Genomic DNA, 22622 nt, shown 5'->3' with positions numbered 1-22622 from the left:
AAACCTCCTCTCATTTCACTGAAGCAGTGGCCATTTTTAAAGCATACTCAAGCTTCAACTTTTGGATAAGAAATTTAATGGACGATTGAGTTGTAGTGGGCGGGTGAGAATTAGAGTTCTGGATAGAAGGACCATAGAGTTAAGCAGAAGACAAGGAATTGGGGCAAATTGCAACCAAACTAACCCCAAAACACAAGACCAAGAACATTGCCTTGAGAAAAACTTGCAAAAATGAATTAAATTTTTTTTTTTACAAATGTATCATGCTTGCGAGCTCCAAATCACTCATTTGCTCGGTATGCAACTTTAAAAAGATAATTTAATGGAATTTAGAACCTTATCAAAGTAAATATATCTCACTGAATTGCCCAAAACTTCTTTTGGCAAATTAGTACAAGTTCTCTCTGGTTCTTCTCATCCACCAAATTATGCAATTTGGTATTCCAAAGGAATTTAGGTGCAAGATCACGAATGCTTGAAATTATGGGTGGCTCATCCCTAATGATAACAAATCCCTGCAGAATGAATTTGTAATACAGATTAGAGCAACAAAGCCTCAGAAAATAAGATGAGCAAATAAAATTGGTTTCCCAATGGGTCAACTTTCTGGAATCAATAATAGAATGTACAATTGTTGTTCACTTCCATGAAGATTTCCTCTTTTTTTTTTTTTGGTTGTTCAGTAGTAGGAATGGAACTTGAGAACCATGAAGAAATTAGTCAAAGAAGAAAATAGGATCCGTGCAACCAATATTCAGTTCAGATGCAGTCAAAATTATAAAGCGAGATAGCGAGATCAGAGTTGGAATGAAAATGAGTAATATCAAAACATTACTAAGACAAACTGCAAAAACCATAAAAGGTTTTACACTACCCAACATCAATGCCACCTCGGTGATTACAGGTCAACTTGCTACTTTATCCACTAAACATTACTTTATCCACTAAACATATGCATCTAGAAAAGGACAACATAAATCCAACCCTTAGTTACATCAGTGGGAAATATCACTAAGTGGCATTTGATCCACATAGGTATGTGATTTTCTTGGCTTCTCTTCTAACATGCTTTCCTGTTCTTTTGGTTTTTCGCTTTTCCATTCTTCGTTTGATTCTAAATAAAGATAAGCTCAAAATCACGCAGACGTAAAATTTGGAATATTGTAGTTTCAATGCTAAGCAATTAGCCTATCCAAGGTCTTTCTGCAATTAAATAACAGGCACTACATCCTGCACCTTTATAGCTAGAAGATTCAATCGTCATGTTTTTGCTCCATTTAATTTATCCGCTATGGGAAGTGCCAAGACTGCCCTGGAATGAAGAATGCACCCAACGATAAAATTGGATAACTTGTTGTAGAAAGACGAGCCATCAATTTGTCATTCCCTCACAAAGTCGCAGAATATAATGATAATTAAGAATGCTACTCTGACCTATTTGGTTGAAAAATGATGCTTTGTTGTTCTTAGGAGCTTCAGCTCTAAGTGGAGATTCACGAATTTGAAGTATGTCAATTAATTTATTGAAGCACAGCTTTTAAAGAAGGGATTACATGTTCTTTCAGCTATTAAGATTTAAAAAATCTTTGTGAAACAGGATTACAACCCATTCTAGGAAACACTAATCCATCAATTGCAGGTAAAAGAAAAAACGAATTCCCTCAAATGTGGGCCAGTGGCAATTAAGAATACTTTCATAGATTGATGCTGCCAGTTAAACATACCGGATAAGCATGTTTATTAAAAAAAACATGAATTGATTTCTTTTACCATACACAGAGAAAATAGGTAGTCAAAATATAATAGTGGAACATGAAAAATCTAGCTTCGTTGGGACCCACACCATTCAATGTAATAAGCAGCATACGGATAAAGTTAAAAGCACCATTACAATCACTGGTGGATCCCAACAGTTCATCATTTCATCGGACAGTGATGACTCCATATGACAATGAGTATACAGTAATCCATTGGACTTGGGGAAGGGCGTGTGTATGTATTCATGGGAGCCTGTGTGCCTGAGTGGAATATTTGGAATGCTTATGGCCTACTACTGTACAAGTTTGCCCAATGAGCAAAAACCTAGCTTGGGCCCAAATTCTGAAACCAACCTTACTCATCGCTACATTCAACATAAAAAAGAAAAAAATGATTTGGAGCTCTAGAAAGTTCATTTCAAGGAAGATTGGATTAGGAGTGCATGGAAATCCAAATTTCTTTTTGCTTTTTCTTTTTCCTGGGTGAAGTTTTGACTATATGAAGGTTGATTATTTGAAAATTTTCAGGCAAAACAAATGCCCTAGGTAAGACTTTGGCACTTGGGTTAACTTGTGCAATTTAAGGCCACGGGCTTGCCAAATCCTTTCCCGAGCATACCAATTTTAATCCAAGTTGCCTAGATATAGATGATATGGATATGCGGAGCAGAGATCCAACTTGAAATTTCCCAAATTCCACAGCACATAAGGATAAGTATCCTATCAGATACATTGATAACAATATACTGTAACATAAATAACACATAAATGTTAATATACTACAGTGACATATTATTGATCTTAACCATATTCATATTAGATATAATACATATTTTTAAGGTAGGTAAGCAGGGTTTGAATTAAGAACCTCAAGTTGCAAGGAGAAGTATGGGTGTCCAACTCGGGGATCATAAAAATACATTTTTAAATATATATATATATATATATATATATATATATATATATATATATATATAGGGCAGTGATGCAACGGTTGTATAATAGTATAATGAAACCGCACTTCTAGAAAACCATGTTTGTAGAATTTGTATGACCCAAAACTTTGTACACACACTGTCCTCATCTCAATAATGAATCCCAAAAAAAAAAAAAATCAATTTGAACCCTAGATATGATCAAAAGAGTCCCTTCCAACAATGAATCTAGGCCATTCATTTGGTGAAATTCAAGATCTTAGCCTTCAAAGTCATTTTTTTATTTTTTAACATTGTTCATCTAATGATAATAAAGTCATCTAAAAAAATTGGAAAAGAAAAATCCTTCTAAGACCTAGATCTAAGCATCTTATCAAAATGGACGGCCTATGTTAATTAGGCTAAAAAAATACTTTCTAAGTTGTGTTGTTAAATTTTTCTTTTTGTGGTTGTTCATTAGAATGAAAAGAGTGTATATTCTAAAATTTGGATCAAACGAATGGCCCTAACATGATTTTTGAAGATTGTTGCATTATACTATGATACAACCATTGCATGAAATCACTACCCATATATAGATAAGAGAAAATATCTCCGTAGACCCTATTTTTAAGTTTTATTTCTCCATAGACCAAAGGTTTCAAAACCTATATGAAGGCATAAACATTCTATCTATTATATCTTCTAACCCCCTAAACCAAATTTACTCATTTTTATCCCATCTTTTTAGCCCAAACAAATTTAAAAAATGCATCATTTTTAAACCCCACCTCCCTTTCTCTCTCTACCCGTGTTTCTCTTTCTCTCTTTCTAAAGACATCATTATGTGTTCTATCATTTTGGCAATGATTGGAAAGTAAATACTTAGTTTTACATTTTCCCATCTTTGTTTTTTATTTCGAAAATACCCCAGTCACATTGTTTTTTTAAAATCTATTTTTTACTACTTTTTTAACCTCATTTAGATGTGTTTTGTTTAATCTTACTTTAAAACTATATTTCCTTCTTTTCTTTTGATTTTTAAACTTTTTTTCACATTATTTAGCTTGAAGAGTACTCGGCCCACGGCGCTCAATCGAACATTGATCAAGTTGATATATTTTTATCCATACATCACAAGTTTAGATACATAGTATCCCATTGAATGGATCTATATGCCATTTATTACATGTTCCTATTTCATTGTAAAGTTTCAAATATCTTAAAGTACATACTGCGTCGTTGTCAGTGTCATATTGACATCAGTATGACAAGTCTCCAAGTGTCTTAGCCTTTAACTTTACCATTACGTAAGCAGAAATAACCAAAAGTGAAGACAAAATCATTTCGGATAAGCCTCCCATGTTTTCCTATAATATATTGCTTCAATCAAAGGATATGAGTTAGAAATAAGTATAGTACCTGAGGACGAAGGATACGATCCATTTCCAGTAAGATATCTTCCAATTGGCATCCTTGCACACGGTCTTTATAATGAGAAAATAAATGAAAAGCATGCAGCAAATCATATGCACGTGGATACGTGGAAAATGGCTCACACCTAACAAATAGTAAAGGGAGAATTGTTAACTAGAAAAAAACTAGAATTATTTTAGAAATTATAACAACCCCAAAAAGCAAACCAATGAAACCACAAGAACTCACCAATCTTGGTATGCACCAATCAAACCCCTATCGTAGATGGCCACCAAAGTATTTTCCATGCCAACCGGTACTATGTTCATAACCCAAACTGGAAATTTATTTAGCGCAACAGCAAAGCCACCAAGGTAAGCATTCATGTCCATGATGTTTCTTATGTCTGTGTAGTTGATACCCATAAGCCTCCGATAATGGTAAACTTGCTCTTGCCAAAAGTCGGTATTTGAACTAAACCTTTCAGGACTGATTCCTACAGGAAAAAAGCGTGAGATGAACATGACCAGATTACTCAGTATGACAAAAAGCAATGCTGATACTTCAACCTTGATTGGAACCTGTTCTCTTAGCCAATACTAAAAAAGTAAAAACAGGCATCTAAAAGTGAATGAGGATAGATTATCTAAGACCATCTTAAGGAGCATAATGCTTCATAATTCAGACTGACAAGGTAATAAGATAGTTTTTGAGGTGTAGTTAGAAAGAAACCAATAAAATTAAAATATGGAAATACCAAAAACAAAATGCAATTTATTCATTGCATATTTCTTTGTGCCAAGCAACCATGCAAAAAACTACCAAGTTCAATAAGTTATACTAAAGCTTAAGTCTAGTCTTGTGTCTTTAACAAATGGGTAACTTTCATTCATGGCTGATGCCTTGGTAACTTCATTTGCAGATGATGTCAACATTTTTTTTATAGCTTGGTTTTATTTTTATAACTTGGTTTTATCAAATTAATCAATGTAACTTGTACCCCAAAATGTATCTCCACCCGTTCATGGAGCAATAGAACTGAGAAAGCAAGTAGAATGCAATAGCAAGACACTGCTAGTTGTATGGTCATCGTTCTTGGGTAATGGGTACCATTCCTAATCCCAAAACCAATAGTTCCTTGAGGCAATCCTGGCAACTCCTATTCCCAAACCTTCAGACATTTCCCTACCTTTTCCAATAACTGAGGAAAAAACACTCTTCACTGCACTGGAGCTGAAGCTTCTTCTCCCAGAGTCCATGTGCTTCTCCAGGACATTCTTTTGTCAGCCTCAAGTCAGCTTCCTAGTTCAATATTAGTTCTTAAGTGTTCAATCTCTATAGTTCTGCTGACTCCATTCTTACTGATGGTCATAGGGCGATAATGATGATGATCATGAGGATAAGGATGAGCAATGACAGGACCCCAAGCATGATGATTCCTTTAAGGACTGTTTGTCTGCATAAGGCAGCACGCTAACCAGAAAATATGCAATATGCAATATGGAATTCCATCAGAAACCCCAGATAGAGGTTCTGATAGTATCGCCCAGTGGACTGTTTGGCTCGCATGGATGAAGGTGAGAGGGGAGAGAAAGTAGAAGAAAGAAAGAGAGAAGTGGGCAAAATAGAGAGGTGGGGCATAAAAAAGGAACCCCAAGGGAATTACATTTCTTCTAATTCTGGGAGGCATAAAAAAATAGGGTTTTTTTTTAGTACAAGCGGATCTACTGCCTGGTCCCAGCAAACACGGCTCAATGGCTAGTGAAATGAAAGCTAATTTATGAAGTTGACGTAATTGTCCATTTGCAAAAATACCAAATTTAGGGATCATTCAAACAGGATCTTAAGAATTTTCATAAAAAGATCATACACGTAACTTATAATTAATTGTATACTATGAACTTGTTTATGCTACGACACGTTCATGCATGGTGCTGCATTTCCCACTGAGAATGGTGATTTGTGCTAATGCTTATCTTTCTTTTGCTTTTTTTTTGCAGTTACCATTTTATCATGGCTCTTTAATGTGTGCAATACAAATTGTGAATGACAATCCATAGTTTTGAATTTTCTACTGTTTTAAGATGAATAATGAATGAGAACAACTAAGTACTTTCACGTATTCCTATTTTTGTCAAAATGCTTTCACTGAGTGTAATCTAAGATGACTAACTACAGTTTTGGATATGAATCAGGGATGCACCCCAGAATTTCCAAAAATCAAGGACAAAGGTATGAATACAACCATCTTATTTTGTAAGTTGGAACGTATATTTATAATCATGGGAATGTATACAATATTCCAATGAAATATGAGAACACCATAGTTCATTGTGTCATCACTATCCATTGAAGTGACAAAGATGACAGAAAGAGAGTGGATCCCACTAATGGGGCAATGTCTTTTTCAGTTGGGGTAAACTTTCCATCACCGTGCGTTTTCAATATACAGTGTTAATACAAAGGACTGTTTTTGCCGAAGTCCATCTGATTAATATACTTCATTACTCCCCTTCAATCATGTGTGTATTAGCATACGGAACATGGCACATAAAATATGGAATTCATGTCACTTTAGATATAAGAAAACGTTTATATAAAGTTAAGGCCTTAAATTTTACAATTAAGGTGCACCTCAAAAATACATCAAAAAATAATGTTTTTGATATTGGAAAACCATTTAATTGGTCATATGGGAGATGTATGGATATGAAAAAATAAAATATTTTAAGTCCCAAAACTAGTACATCTTGTAATACTTGGACCATCCATTTTCAAGATTTTCATATGTTTATAGATTTACTTGATTTGAACCATTTTTGGAGTCTAGAATTTTTTAAATTTTATAATTAGTGATGAAAATAGATTCTTGGGACATCGTAAGAATTTTCAACAACAAAGTTGCATTTTATGACAAAGTTTGGAGGTGCGCCTTAATTTTATTGTTTAAGGTTGCAACCTTGTGCAAAGCATAACTTTAGATATATTATTTTACTATTGCTATATCTAAAATTAGCCCAACTAAGACAGAATATATGGAGTGCAAGTTTAGCTATAATAGGAATAGAAACGATAAATTAGTTAAGGCTGATGGCTAAGAAGTACCTTAAAGAGATTATTTTTTATTTCTCGCGTCGATAATCTATGAGAAAGGAGAGATTGAAGAAGATGTTGCTTATAAAATTAGAGCTGGTGGACGATGTGGATATGTGCTTCCAAAGTCTTATGTGAACATCGCATACCAATGAAACGGAAGGAGAAGTTCTATAGGACGGCTGTAAAACTAGTCATGCTTTATGGGACTGAATGTTAGGTAGTCAATAAACAACATACCCATAGAATAATGAGTATAGCTAGGATAAAGATCTTGAGATGGATGCGTAGAAAGAAAAAGAATGCTAGAATTCGGAAATGTATTCATTTAAGGGAACTTAGGATTAGTTCAAGGAAAGTAGACTTAGGTGGTCCAGTCATGTAAAGCATTGACCTAGAATAACACAAGGTAGATGTGGTGATTTGGTTCAAGGGTAAGGCTCTAAAAGGGCAAAGGGAAGGCCTTAAAGGAGAAGTTGTAGGAAAAGATATAATGGCTTATGGTCTGACTGAGGGTATGGTCCTTGATAAAGCGGAATGATGAAACAAGATTCATGCAGCCAACCCCAACTAGTTGGGTTAAGGCTCGGATGATGATGATGACGACGATGTTCATGTTGATGTTTTACATTTTAACATGTTTTGTATCACATTCTAGAGGTATCATAACAAATCGAAATTCCGTGATCCCATGTAATACGGCAAGAACATAGTTCATGGTGTCATAATTGTCCATTGAAATGATGGACGATGAATAAGAGAGTAGAATCCACTATTGGGATCATGTCGTGTTGTAAGGGTACACTTTCTTTTCTTCTCTTTTTTTTCCTTTTTTTTCTTTGAGCAAAATAAGAATTTTAATCCAAAGGCCAGCTACAGCATCTTCAATCGAAAGTGATGACCCAATGGACTATGGTATTTTCACTTTCCTTTTGGGTTATATAGTACACTCCATTGCTTCCCTACATTCATGTGTGCATACAGCATGTGGCATGTGGTACATAGAGTATGTCATTAATGCTATATTTCAGATATAGGTTTTAGATATACATTTTAAGAAATTTCCAATACATTTTAGAAGTATCATATTGAGTTTAGCATGCCATATGCTTCACTTTTAAATACAACATTTTGACATATATCATGGTATCATACTAATGACCACGTTATGTGCATATTATATCATGTGATATAAGTGTCCTTGGAGCATAGGATGCCAAAATCAATATAATGTGGTATTGATACTCACATAGTACAACATGCAAGCATTGGGGTATCTTTGGTCATTATATGCTATTTGTGAACAATATCTTTGATATGTTCATTTAAACTAAATTCACAATTTATTTTGTATCCCCAGAACATTTTGCTTTTAGAAGGGCTTAGGTATGTGTCTATAAGGAACCCTTATCGAGTATCATTCTATGTCTGAAATGTCTTGTGTTAAGACCGGCCATGCTTTATGGAACAGAATGTTAGGCGGTCAAGAAACAACGTATCGATAGGATGAGTGTAGCTGGGATGAAGATGCTGAGATGAATGAATGGCGAGACAAGAAAGGATAGAATTTGGAATGAATACATTCTATGGAATTAAGGTATGGCTTCAATAGGCGATAATATAAGGGAAAGTAGACTTAGGTGGGCTGGCACTGGCTAGGAGGTACGATTTGCTCAAGTGGAAGGATCCAAAAAGGCAAGAGGAAAGCCCAAAAGGACATAGATGGAAGTAGTGAGAACAAATATGGTGAGTTATTGTTTTACTGAGAGTATGGCCTTTGATAGAGCAGAATGGTGGGACAAGATCTGTTTAGCCGAGCTCAAATAGTTGGGATAAGGCTTGGATGATGATGATGTCTTAAATGCCTTGTGTTGACAGACCAAGCAGGAAATAGCAATGGAGCATCCTCCACTTTACTGACTTGTTCTCTGTAGTACTCCATGGCATTAACGTAATAGCCCCAAGTAGGGTTTTTGGATAGCATAGATATTTACATCTTGGAAAGAGAGGATTTCTTATTTGTGTATTCTGAGTCGATTTACTTGCTTTCACTTGTCAGTCCACTAGTCTATCCCCATACAACTTTAACAATATGCATTCAGAATTGCGGCCTCAAGAACCAATTAATTCATGTAGTTAGGAAGTTATAAAATAATAGAAAACAAAATATATCATAAGTGCATTCTGATTGTATCAAGAAATGATAGTATAATCAAAGAAAAAACTTACCAATTTTTTTGAGAGACGTAGAATATGCTAAGAGACGCTCTGGCCTTGGAGGGAGCTGCTGAATATCTTCAGGTTCTGGAATTAACTTCACACAGTTTCTTAGTTGTTTTCCCCAAGTGTCATCCAAATTATCCACATCATCACATATATCTAATATCTTATTTTCAGAGTTCTCCAGTTGGCACTTGTGGCTCGCTGGTTTCTGCCAAATAGCAGTTTGTACCTGTCGAGCAATGAACTTCCAGCACATTGCTGTTGTCAAATTCATCAATGTGTCCCATATCATTAGGTAATCTTTATCCTTTCTATAAGCCGGTGGGGCTGAGTATACAAAATAGCCATTAGGCCTCAAAAGGCGGTCCAATTCTTTCAGTAAGATACCATCTGTAGAACCAAAAGCAAAGCATGCAACACACATTATTAGAAATCAGCTAGTTGGTACAAAGCTGCGTGGAATTGTGAAATGCTAGACCCTCAATACATTGGGCTAAGAAAATAGCAGCATCCAAGGCATTAACAGAATCGAGCTGAAGACAACTCACCCTTCTGTCTAGGATGATGTCAATGAACAAACAACTAGTATATGATGAATGAGATATTAGTTCTTGTAAAACCTTAATACCACCAGTTTTATCATTCAAGAAAAAAAATGAAAAAAAAAATCTTCTCAACCTTCATCGAGCATCAAAAATAGCATCTAAATTCGAATTTTATATGTCGATGTTGCATATAAGGATGCTGAAGAAAGGTAAAGACCAAGGAGGTGACAACAACTTGAAAATTGTAAAGGTTTTAATGGATCAACAATCTTAGCAACATTAAACTTAGACAAGAATAGCAATGTGTTTTAAGGAAAAGAAAGGCAATAATCAGCCTGTGAGTACTTCTTCTATTTATGAATATTTCAAAGACAATCAACCATTGCAGTTTTAACCTATTTATGAATATTTCAAAGACAATCAACCATTGCAGCTTTTAAACCTTAAATGGTTATTTAAAAAACTTAACTAATATGTAGCTCAAAGGAAGATAGCCAAGCAGAAAATCATAATGCCCAATAATCAAGTATAATAATTGTACACTTTATCTTTTATCATATAGCATGGCATTCATTAATTTCCTTTGGAATCATTGATATTGATTGAAGTAATCAGAGATCAAATAATATTTGTCAATACTGAAAAGTTTTCAATAATATCAAGTAACTTGATTCAAAGAAAATTGCATCACCAATGTCTGCACCAAAATACTAGGAATGGAGCCATTTGAGGCAAAGGTTACCATTGAGATGCCAATCAACACGGCAGCGGGAGCAATGGACCATTTCAAATGAGTTTCCAGGGAATGGTAGCTGTTTCGTGGCCAGAACAGCAATCATTGCACCAATTCCTCGTTCCAAAGCAAACTGAATCTGATTTTCATGACCATCCTTGGGAGCAAAAGACATTGTTTGGATATCTAAAGGAGTCAAAAAAGCCGAGAAACTTGCAACACCACACCCAACATCCAGAACTTGAACTACACCTGCTGTTTGTAGATCACCTGTCCCATTAGTTATCATATTTCCTAACCTGTTGCCACCATATAACAGCAAGGAAGCATTTATAAGGTATTCAACAATAGCTCAAAGTGTTAGATAGACAAAAAGATGAAAGACAAGTCAGCAATAATGGGTTGCATTCCATGTTTATGATGAGATACGGTCCTATCTCCTAAGGAATATTCAATATAGTTACATGACTTTTATAAATCCAGTCTAATTAAATTCTAAATTAATGGAATAACAAGTTCAAACATCAATGCCTGGAAAGATAAATATATCCACCATGCCCATTGTCATTGTTAAGTACATTACATCAACAAGTAGTGTACTTCTTCTGCCATACTTGATGCTTTAAACATTTAAAGCATGATAATATAAATATTTTGGTTATAGAGAAGTAAATAAAAAAGGATTTATTTTGGTTATAGAGAAGTAAATAAAAAAGGATTTGCCTTTCGTACCGACAATTTGCTCTTTAACATGGTATCACAAATCTAAAGATCAGTACGGAAGGTAATTACTAGTTCCGGAGCACATTGGCCCTGTTCTATTGGCTATTTTCTTGTAATCTTTCCACAAAGGGGTCATCAATAGGGGAATGAACTCCAATTTCATTTCCCATAATCCAAAAGTAGAACAATCCAAAGAGATGAAAGGATTCAGATCCACAAGTCTAACCAATAGCACATACAAGGTCATCTCTAAGGTTTTGGCTGCTAGGCTCCTAAACGTTTTTCATCTTGTCATATCCCCAACTCAGGGCTTTTGTTCAGGATAGGCAAATCCTTAACAGTGCACTCATAGCTAACAAATGTATTCGGGCCCTGCACCTCTCAAAAACCTCACGTCTGGTTTTGAAGTGAGACTGGGAAAAGGCTTATGGACAATTTTGACAGGACAATCCTCGACTAGGTACTAGAACGGGCTTTGGTCAAAAATTGGAGAAAGACGATTTCGGACTGCATCACATCCCCCTTTTTGTCAGTTCTAATAAATGGTAGCCCTCAAGGATTCTTCCCTTCATTGTGGGGCCTCCGATGAGGAATCCACTATCCCGTTTTGTTACAATAGCCGCTGAAATTATCAATATTTCGATCTTGAACCTTATAACCAGTGCCCCTAAAAAACTTTCACAACTTCCCAGAGAGGTCCCACAAACTCACACCTCGAATATGCTGATGACACCCTCAATGCTTGCACCAAACAAGTTGACAAAGACAGACTATGGTTGTTTCTTAGATGCTTCGAATTAACCATAGGCCTGGAAATCAACATGGGTAAAACCATGTTAATAGGGGTTGCGGTCAGCCCTGATGTCCCCGACCTCTTCCAGGACTTGGCGAGGAGGATTGGTTGGGTTACGGACACCATCCTCAAAAAACACCTAGATCATGCCTATTACTTAGGCAGACCCTCCAAGCACCAACAGGGGGGTGGTCCAAAAGTTTAAGCAAAACTCGCTGCTTGGAAAGGTTCCATTGCTAGGTGCCTAGGTGGAAAATAACTCTCATCATATCCATCATGTCGAACATCCTGGTGTACCAAATGTGCCTGTTTTGAATGCTGAGCTATCATCAACAGATTAGGACACCTAATGAGATATTTTCTATGGATTGGGGCTATTGAGATGCAAATATTCCATTTAGCTAAATGGAAACAGTTTGCTAGCCAAATTAGACAGGACTAGGAAAAAGAAAGACCTCTGATCGCAATACATCCCTCTTAAGCAAATGGCATGGTGCTTTGCCATCCAAGAGGGATGACTTTGGAAGTAGGTCATACTACATAAATCTGGATGGATCCCCAAAAGCAACCACAGGGCCTGGGTGTTGGGAGCCTGGAAAGGAGTGGTAATCTCCTTTTTGGAGTTCAAAAGTACCAGATTTATACCAAAGTGGAGACCAAATCAGGCTTCAAAAGATGATTGGTTGGGCGAGAGGCCTTTGGAAGAGGAATTTCCTAATCTGTTTCCAATCACTACAGGTCTTCGATCTCCCAATGTAATGGGGCTCTACATGGCCAAACCATGTAGATAGGAAGCGAGGTTAGATCCCGGATGGATCAGGGTAGCGAGATCGAGAAATGCACAAAGATCACCGTGAGTTAAAGGGATCGTGATCCCAATATGAAGGGAGTGTGTGATACAATTTTGTTCAAGATCGAATGATAAAGTACACGGAATTGAGGTCCATCCAGCTAGGAATTGATGCTCCCCAAGTAATTTGCTCTAGCTCGGGAACAAAATTTCGATATGATTAATGCTGTTTTGGAACTCTAAAATCAAGGTATCATTAAATACAAAAATCTTGTTTCTAAAATATTTTAAAATTTTCTTATCATTGGAGGGTGTTTCATAAGTAAGAAGTGGAACTGAAAACCCAAAATGAGGATTCAAATTTTAGTCCTCGAGCATGAAAGAAGCTTTGGTGTTTGATGGAAATGTAGTGTCCTTGTTTTCCCTCATTTAGATTTCATGCGATTGGGATGCAACTCATCAAACGCTGTCTAAATTTAGAGGAAGAAAGGGTCCACATACAAAGAAAGAGTCCACCGGCAAAGGACTCTCTAATATTGGATATGGTCAATGAGGGGGCATTAAAGACAAAGATCAATTGTATAAAGCTTACAGAGATATTCCACTAAGTGAAATGAAAAGGATTTAGGATAGGACATTACGTAACTTTAGCGGCTCCCCTTCATCTACGGGTTCCATTCCATAACGTAATATGGCATCAACTTGTATGTTATGGTGTTTATTTTTGTGACTTACAAGTTCAAAATTCAAACTTCAAGCACTCAACCCTAGTGGCTGCTGCAGGCAACAGGACTGTTTATCAATTGGTTGATTTCTACACTAAAAGCCAATTCAGATTTCAGAATTTTTAGAGAAATATGCTCTTGCATAGAGAGGGAGAGAGTGGGCTAGCGAGTTAGAGAGAGGATGGGTGGCAGAAGAATGTGTGGTAAGGTTAGTGCATGAGACTCGAAATGTGCTGGTGATCTTTGGTACCAATGTAAAAGAAACTCGATTCCAGGTTAGTGGAGGCTCAATTCCACTTACTCATGGGCCCATTGGTTAAAAGAAATTTGGATACCATGAACTAAGGATCTAGATCCGCAATTTTGTGGATCTAGATCCCTAAATCCCCAGTTTTGTGGATCAAGATCCCTAAATTCAAAAACGTCGTCAAGAATCGAGATCCCTGGTCCAGACTAGAATCGAGCTTCAGGAACTGGAGCGACACCAGCTTGGGGGATCCCGGTAATTATGGACCAAATCATTTGGCCTCCAAATTTAGAAGGAAGCTCCCAAACAAAAAGTTTTGCACCTAGTGGTCTCGCTGGACCTGCTTGAACAATCCCTTGAAATGGTAGTGACAAATTTGATCGGTATCCCTCTCCTACAGGTGACTCCTCGATTTTCTTTTTTCTACTCCAACCTGACCCAAAGTAACCACACCCACTCGGCCCCTTATGCAGTCTCAAGAGCACGGTTCATCTGTCCCCAACTAAGGTCCAGACATTCAAATGGTCAGATCCCAAAAAAAAAAAAATCCTACGGTTGAATAGTTGCAATGAAGGGGGGTTTCATCTTACAAAAGGTAAGTGTTGTGCAAGGATAGAGAGGAGTTTGTTGACCACCTATTTACTCATTGCAGGATGGTCACTAAGATTCTATGCTTCAATTTATATGTGTTTGGTTAGGCCCGTGCTACGCCAAAAACAGTGGACCAAGTATTTTCCTCTTTCTCCTCCCTCCTTTTCTTCATTGGGCTTGGTTTTATGGTAGGCTGCTTGTCCTATTTGGCTGGAACAGAACAGAAGGATCTTCAAAAGTAAGGAGAGCCACACAAATGCAACCATTAACCGACTCAAAGCCACCATTATCTTCTAGGTTCAGTATCACCAAGAGTTTTTTTATGCTTTTCAGAGGCTTATTTCAAACAAAACCTGGAAAACATTCTTTGCTCCAAGCCCATGCATACTAACAAATCTTTACTTTGAAGTCTTACCACTAGTGCTGTCAAACTAAACTGTGATGGCTCCGCTCTTGGGAACCCAGGCATGGCTGGCATTGGAGACATCTTCCGTAATGATTCAGTTGAAACCATCATTACAATTTTCAGGCCCAATAGGACATGGGAGCTCAATCCTTGCGGAAGCCCTGGTCTCAGTGGGCTCAAACTTTTTGGTTGCAGCTGAGGCTCCCCACTGTTGGTTGAAGGACACTTGATAGATGTCATAAATTTAGAGGGAAAATCAATTCTGTGCCATTGGACACTGCAACCCATCTTGGACCAAATTTTTGAGTTTGGCAGCAGATTTCAAGTGCCTTGTAGGGTACATTGCATAAATTAAACTAGATAACCAACGCCCTTGTGGAACATGGCTGTTCCTCATCCAATCTTACAATCACAAGGCCCTAGGCTCGAGTAGGAGTTTTTTGGTTTCCTTAGGGAGCTTCATACAAAACATCGACATACCACATTTTCGTCTACTGACAGTCAGACCGACAATCACATGTATACCACAAATTTGTATACTGACAAGCACATGTACATTTCTCTTCTTTCTCTCTAAAAAATATTGTATTAAAAAGAAAGTTAACATTACTAGTGAAAAGATAAATAAATAAGAATTAAAGTTAACGCTATAATTGAGACAAGTTAACGCTATAATTGAGACAGAGTTAAATTTATGGGTTGATTGTGCAGATCTTCAATCTAATATTTTCCTCAAGGACCTATTTTTTGCTAAGCCCCTCTTTGGCCAAACAGCAAATTTTCCCAGATATATAACCTTACCATCATGCTTCATAGCTTGAGACAACTTGCAGCCAGTATATGCAGCCCAGTATGAGTTGTCCCTTCTTATCAAAATGATAAGCTTTGACTGATTTCTCTACCAGGCGATATATTGACTATCAACTGAATTTCCTATTCAATTATAGGTTATTAGGGAAATTGGCCTCCCTACAAACTTAACATGATCGACCATATCCAAGTTTAGCAAAATATCCACTTGGCAAAAGACTCCACAAAATTTTAAAAAGTTCATTTCAAATAAGACCCTCTTAAGCTATCAGCTAAGATACTTGAAAATGTAGGCATTACAAGTAGTACCCGCTTGCAAGCCAAAGCAATATTAATGCAGTTATGCAACAGAATATTTATTAAAATTGGGCGGCAAACAGGCAATATCCACTGGAGTGATTTGAGACGCAGTAGTCACTCAATCAGCATAAAATCACACATATAAGGTCTTGAAACTTCATAAACAAAATGTGCATGGAGAGGGAAATGACTAAAAGATGGTAAAGTACAGCTTACCTTTGAATGTATTCTGGAGCTCCATTCTTGAAATGGGTTCCACCACCAGGAAACCACCATAGCTTGTCTCTTTGATGAACCCAATTTTGTCCACCTTTGACTTCAGCAAGATGTGTATGGTTCACATTATTACGCCAAATGTAGTCCCTACTAATTGGCCATTTAATTGGAATCTTATAGTCCTCTGGAGGAGGAACTAGACAAAATAATCGCTTCTCAAGTGGAGGGCAATGCCTTTCCAGATCCTCCTTCCTTAAGAGATCCAGCTTGGCTCGCAAAGTACTGGTATAAGACAAATCATGGCAAGGAACATATTCATTGTATTTTAAGGGACATATGTCCATCCCATTATTAGGTATCAAGATTGGTGTTCGCCTGTATTTAAGCACCACTCTATTGCTCAGAGCTGCAGCTGTATATAGTGGAACAACTATCATCTCCCATGAAATCAGATGTAAACATATGTGACGTATCACTAAAACTAAAAGGCCTATTTGATATGACAAATTCTATGAATTTTAAATCATTCAAATAATTCAACTTGTCAAGCGAGGAGACTTCCTCAATCACATTAACAGCGCAATAGTCAGAAGTTTCTGAAATTTGTCAAAAAGATGATATAAAATAAATCTATAAATTTGGCATTTCAAGACAAAAATGACATAGCCCAAGCCACATTATCTAAAGACCAGGGAAAAAATTTGGTATTAGAGTATATAATTCTTCACATTTTTCCATTTATTACAAAATTTTCAGTTCTTTTTTTAAAATTGAAGGCTAGTAGAGCTGAGTCCCCGAGTCCCAAGTTAACTCAGCTTCAGTCTATAATGAGTCCAAATTGTGTCCAATTTCTAGAACCTTCATTTTACCTACATATCAGCATCATCACTCACCAGCACCCAAAACAAGATCTATGCATAGAAACTAGATGGTAGTGGAAGCCCAAGATTGCTCCAAGGAGAGAAATTGCCCCAAGGAGATCACTAATTATTCAGTTGTTATTATTCTTGTATAAAGATAAACAATAAAATGCAAAAGGCAATACACGTATCATAAAGCACCAAATAAGGTTTAGAGATCATATACTACAACAGGTTCTCTTGCAACAGTAAATACAGTTACTATTAAATTAATTATAATCGTTTCTCATGTTCAATAGAGATGATGTACTGCAGCAATTAACAGCGACAATATATCGAATGTTGTCTCATGATCCTTAAGTGTAAATCTATTTGGTCACTGATAGCTTCTTCGCAGCAGACAAGAAATTTAAAGGTGATATCTTGTGATCAGTATTTGGTGGTTTGTAGCAGAAAATTTGGCTTCTGCAACAAACAGATTTGCATTGGCTTTTATTAATCGGTCTATTGTCAGAGCTATTACCACAATCAAAAATTTTATGTAATATGCATAAGCAAATTAAGTGCCAAATTGTACAAACTTAGTTCATTTAGAGTAAGAATAACAGGTCTTAAACGGTATACATCTGTTGGATACACTACTCCACTACTTCCCTAAAAAATATCTGCTTTCACATAGCAAACCAATTCATAATAAGCAAAGCAAACTTCCATGCTATGTGACTCCTCGAATCAACATCAAAATGTTAGATAATGCTACGGTCATCTCTGATGGAAGCAATCCATGCAGCTAGTCCCCTACATACTTAAGCTCTGGTGGTTTTAATTCCCTCCTTTTTACCAAGTTCAGCACTGCCTTCCTAGATGTAGTACCTCAGGACCATGTCTCCCAAGAGAAGGCCCTGTTTTCCACTCATTAGTCATTATATGGATGGTGGTATGTAGTCATTTGAATTCTTACTAACATATTACAAAATAATAGTAATTTAGAAAGTTAGGAAGATATTAAAGTGTGCTTTCAATAAGGGATGTTCAGCACTAACAAATTCATGCCTTCAAGATTTTAATATTTCTAGAATTTTTCTCGTCTGATAGGTACTTATTTCTAAAGCAGTACTTATTTTTTCTTTTTGTACTAACCAGGAAATAATGAGCACTAGTCTTGATAAGAGCTGCCTTCAAAAGTGATAGTATGGATACTGCCTCTGGTAATTAGTAAGCATTGCTCATCCGCTCCAAGCATACGGTGTAACAAATATTGCTTTGGTTGAACACTAAAACACATAAGAATAGGTGAGGAACGTGTTACAACATTAGATCGTATAAGCCAAACCATTTGTATAGGCACCGTGGACCTGGTGAGAAGATATATATTTTATGTCCAAAAGGAATTGCAATCTATGATACTCTTATTTGGCAATAGAAGTTCCTCACTTCCTATATACATGGGCAAACAACCAACATCATGAAAAGTTTCAACCGCTGATTACATCAAAAGAGATCCTAAGAGAAAGTAGGTCAGCTTGGTATGCTTTTCTTGGGACAAGCCTCGAGGGTTGAACACTACCTCCTGCTAACAAACTGGGTATCTACCACCAGACCAAAGCCCAAGAGATGATAAAAGATCACCGTATTTAGATGCATCAGATGGTCGGATGCAATATAGGGACTGTGGACATGATTAAAACACCATTTTCATTTTTTTGGTAACCTATAAATGTTTTCATGCAATTGAATAGAAAGAAAACACCCATATTAACAAACTCATGTATTATAAGATACGGTGTCCAAAACTCATAGGGAGGAACATTCTATTAACTAGAGCCCCAAAGAATGAAGAGTAGATACTATGTAAGGTCCAGAGATACCATCATATGGTAGCCGACCCCAAATAATTGGGATGAGGCTTGGATGATGATGAGGTACCATCATATGGGTGCTTCATACTGACTATGGTGGGGCAACAAACTTTAGGTTTCCTTGTTTCAAGCACCATTGCTAAAATCCAAATAAAGATCCTCGGCTTACTCAAATTGGATGGAAGCTTAAGCTCGTTTGGTTGCTGTCCAGTTTGCACTAGGAAGTTCCATTTTGGTCAAATCATTGGTCGATGAAGATATCCCTTGAAATTTTGTCAATTGGTTTCAGATGGAGATGTCGGTGTAGTATTTGCTACGTTATGGATTTACAGTCCAACATTATTACTGCGATTGGTGTAACCCATGTCCTAAGAAAGTGAACTTCACATCAAAGTTAGCCAACTTGGGCTACTCTGGAGAGCTTGGGGCTATTGCACATTATGCTTCCATGCACATGAACACTCAGTTATATTATTATACTTTCTTCTTCTTTGGTTCAACCAATTTTTCATTTATAAATGAATAAGAACTGACACATGGATAATTTTCAGTTTTATACGCCTCAATTCCGTGACATAAGGAAAGTGACTATGCAACACATCAATAAGCAAATGTTCTCAGAATACACCATTGGCAGAGAATCATTCTCCATATTGGAAACATGGAAGCAAGGATCAGAAACTCATCTCGACCAAGGTACTCAGCCCTTGGCCGAGGCGTGTAACTCGGCCAAGTCTAAGCAGACTCAGTCATGTCATGTACAACCAGAAAAGGTCAAAAACAAAAAAGGTAATTTTTTTTAAAATGGTTAAAATAAGAAAAAAAATAAAAAAAGGTAGTAGAAAGCATTAGAAACTTAAAAAGATGAAAGAGGTCCATAAAATATGAATTTTTCAAAATTATGATTTAGGATTTTTGATTTCGAATATTTCAGAAAATTTAGAAAAGGTAAAAAAAATGAAAGTTCTCAAATCATTTTAAAAACTACCAAAGTCATCAAAAAACTTATTTCTAACAAATATAGTGGTGTTAACCAAATTTTCTATATTTTTTCTGTTTTTTATATTTTATTACTACATTCATAAGGGTGAGGCGAGTCGCAGTAGAACTCACCCTACTCGGCCTCACCCATAGGGCGAGTCCGACTAGCTCACCAGGGCAAGGCCAAATTGTCAATGCACCATCAGCAAAGCAACTATTCTTCATATCCTTTGCCAACTTGGAAAACTACCCATCATGACAGGCTTCTTCCATTTTACAGGAGGCATTCAGTGGCCACTTATTAAAACATAAACACGCAGCCACAATGTCCTCCATACATTTCAAGAATGATTAACATGAAATTCTTCAAAAACCAGCCAAAATATTGAATTTCAAAATACTGGACATTTATCACTCATGATCTTTAGTTTCCCTTTTACAATATTTTCTAACTAGGATTAAAAATTCTTCTAAAAAATTGAAAATGCTGTGTAAATCAAACATCAACCAACTATAACTCTTAAACTGTAGCGAAATTGTGAATGTTTCATGGTTCGCCACTATAAGTTACGGTTGAGAGAGAAACAAAGAAGTAAAGGATCGGAATTCTAGGATTTCGAGACTAACTGAAGAAATGGGTGAGTTAGAAAGATAATCGGATGACTCACGATAACCCCATGATGGAAGAGAGTGACACTATGAAAGGGTCCAGTTAAGCATGATTTGCATGGTTTTGAGACAAATTGAAGAATTGAGCACATAATTCTAGAGAGAGAGAGAGAGACCTGATGTGTTTTTAAAGGGATCCTGCGTAGAGATTACATTCTTGCTGCCGAAAAGAGTGCCGCTGTAGAAAGAAGCCATCATGAGGATCACAGCCACCACCATCGCCTTCCCTGAGTTCGAATCGAACGCAGAGGAAATCAGAGTACCCATTCTCTCCTCTCTCTCCTTTCTATTTGTCTCTGTGTGCTGAAAATCTCAGAACCCAAAACCACCAACAATGGAGAATCGAATACAGTAAAAAAGAGCTCTGACACTATTCTACACTTCCAAAAATTTCCCAACACTGGAGAATTAAACACAGTAAAAACTACCTCTGAAACTAATCTACTCTTCTAAACGTTGCCCAGGATACATGAACGCGCCATTAAAGCTTCAGACAGATGGAGCACTGGGCTCTTCCACGGTTGCCACGGCCCTCGTTTTCTAATTACAGTTGGAGTGATCTCATCTGAGCTGTTCATCTCATCAACCAACGGCTAAAAGCAATTGAGAAATTGAGAGTTTGTTTTTTAAAGAAAAAATAATATTTATTGGTAGATTTGGATGCCGGGCGGTGTGATTATGTGTGGTTGTGATTTTGGGGCAAGATTTCATAGGCCCTACTGATAAATTTTGATAATGCACACATATATAAGATGGGTGAGGTTTGTATAGAGCCGAGTTTATATATGGGTGAGGTTTGTATAGAGCCGAGTCTCTAAACAATCAAATTAGAGCCTACCTTCAAATGGTATCAAGAAAGGTGGCTTTCAAACTGAAATCTTTGTGATAGCTTTAAAATAGATTTTTATTTTTAATTATAAAATTTAAAACTTCAAAAATAGTGTAGATCAAGCATGAAAACTCATCTTTAATTATAAAATTTAAAGCTTCAAAATAGTATACATCCAACTTCTGTATGAAAACTTAAAAATTGACTGTACAAAATTGTTTTACAAGGTGCACTATTTCCAAAACTTGAAATCCATTTTTTTCTCATGCCCATGCATCTTGATGCCGAGATGATCAATTTGAGGATAGTTGGGCATCAAAACAACCTCTTCTAATGAAATTTTTGAGATAAGCGAGATAGGCTTTAATTTGATTGTTTAGACCCTCGATAAACTTTTTCTAAATTTTTATTCATTCGTAGATTTGGATGCCCTTGATGATATGATATCCTATATTCCTATGTACGTGCAGTGGTATTTATGTGCGGTTGTGATTTTGGCGCAAGATTTCATGGTTCGTATATATATATATAGAAAATTTAAAGGAGATTCTATTGTCCCTTCCCCAATCCATATTCAAGATAGGATCTAAAACAGGGTCACTTTAGAGGCATTTGCTGTCTAAAAATTAACATATATTTGATGATGAGAAGTAAAAAGTATAAAAAAAATCAATAAAATAGTCTATTTTAAGTTTAAAATCTACTTTTTCAAATTATGTTAGAAATCAATAAAATAGTCTACTTTAATTTTAAAATCTACTTTTTTAAATTATGTTATGTCATTGAAACTATCAAATTGTAAGATTTTAAGTTCAAAATCGATTTGTAAGATGGGATTTTGGCAAAAAAAAATAAAAAAATAAAATAAGTACATTGGATGACAAACCAAAACTCCGTTTAAATATATTATACTCTTTTAGGTTTCAATTATTTATTCATATATGGGATTGTATATTATAACCTCATTTACTTTTGCTACAAGAATATCATTGTTAATCATCAGACCTAAAATTAGGTGGCTAAAAATGTGCTATAAATTTTGCAAAAAAAAAAGTTAATAAACTTTAAGCACCTTATTATATATTTTTCCATCTTAAATTATGATAAATGATAAGGATTAGCCGCTTCATAGGGGGATAGAT

At 36.2% G+C, this 22622-nt stretch overlaps 1 protein-coding gene across 2 annotated transcripts; it reads right to left on the bottom strand.

Moving 5' to 3' along the window:
• Positions 1–212: 212 nt before the first annotated feature.
• On the bottom strand, positions 213–21497 carry LOC18442767 (putative methyltransferase PMT6). 2 transcript variants are annotated; one of them, XM_006852981.4, is made up of 7 exons: positions 20768–21497; positions 16283–16694; positions 10691–10980; positions 9410–9793; positions 4337–4583; positions 4094–4232; positions 213–515 (listed from the first exon to the last, which is right to left on the bottom strand). In XM_006852981.4, the coding sequence occupies exons 1-7, from the start codon at positions 20916–20918 to the stop codon at positions 357–359; spliced, it is 1782 nt and encodes a 593-aa protein (XP_006853043.3). In that variant the 5' UTR covers positions 20919–21497; the 3' UTR covers positions 213–356. The 2 variants fall into 2 exon arrangements, with proteins under 2 accessions (XP_006853043.3, XP_011626491.2); XM_011628189.3 differs by having other exon boundaries at positions 16283–16688; positions 20768–21389.
• Between the last annotated feature and the right edge of the window lie 1125 nt (positions 21498–22622).

This window comes from Amborella trichopoda, chromosome 1 (genome assembly GCF_054954075.1).
Source record: "Amborella trichopoda isolate Santa Cruz 75 chromosome 1, AtrichopodaSantaCruz75HAP2 v2.0, whole genome shotgun sequence".
Taxonomy (NCBI): domain Eukaryota; kingdom Viridiplantae; phylum Streptophyta; class Magnoliopsida; order Amborellales; family Amborellaceae; genus Amborella; species Amborella trichopoda.
The sequence above is the reverse complement of the archived record's forward strand: the minus strand, read 5'-3'. Positions and strand labels throughout refer to the sequence as shown.

Coding starts and splice junctions, on each gene's coding strand:
- LOC18442767 (XM_006852981.4), bottom strand. CDS start 20,918: ATGGGTACTCTGATTTCCTCTGCGTTCGATTCGAACTCAGGGAAGGCG. Junction 16,695..20,767: donor TCCCTTTAAAAACACATCAG/GTCTCTCTCTCT, acceptor CACTATATACAG/CTGCAGCTCTGAGCAATAGA. Junction 10,981..16,282: donor GCTCCAGAATACATTCAAAG/GTAAGCTGTACT, acceptor TGGTGGCAACAG/GTTAGGAAATATGATAACTA.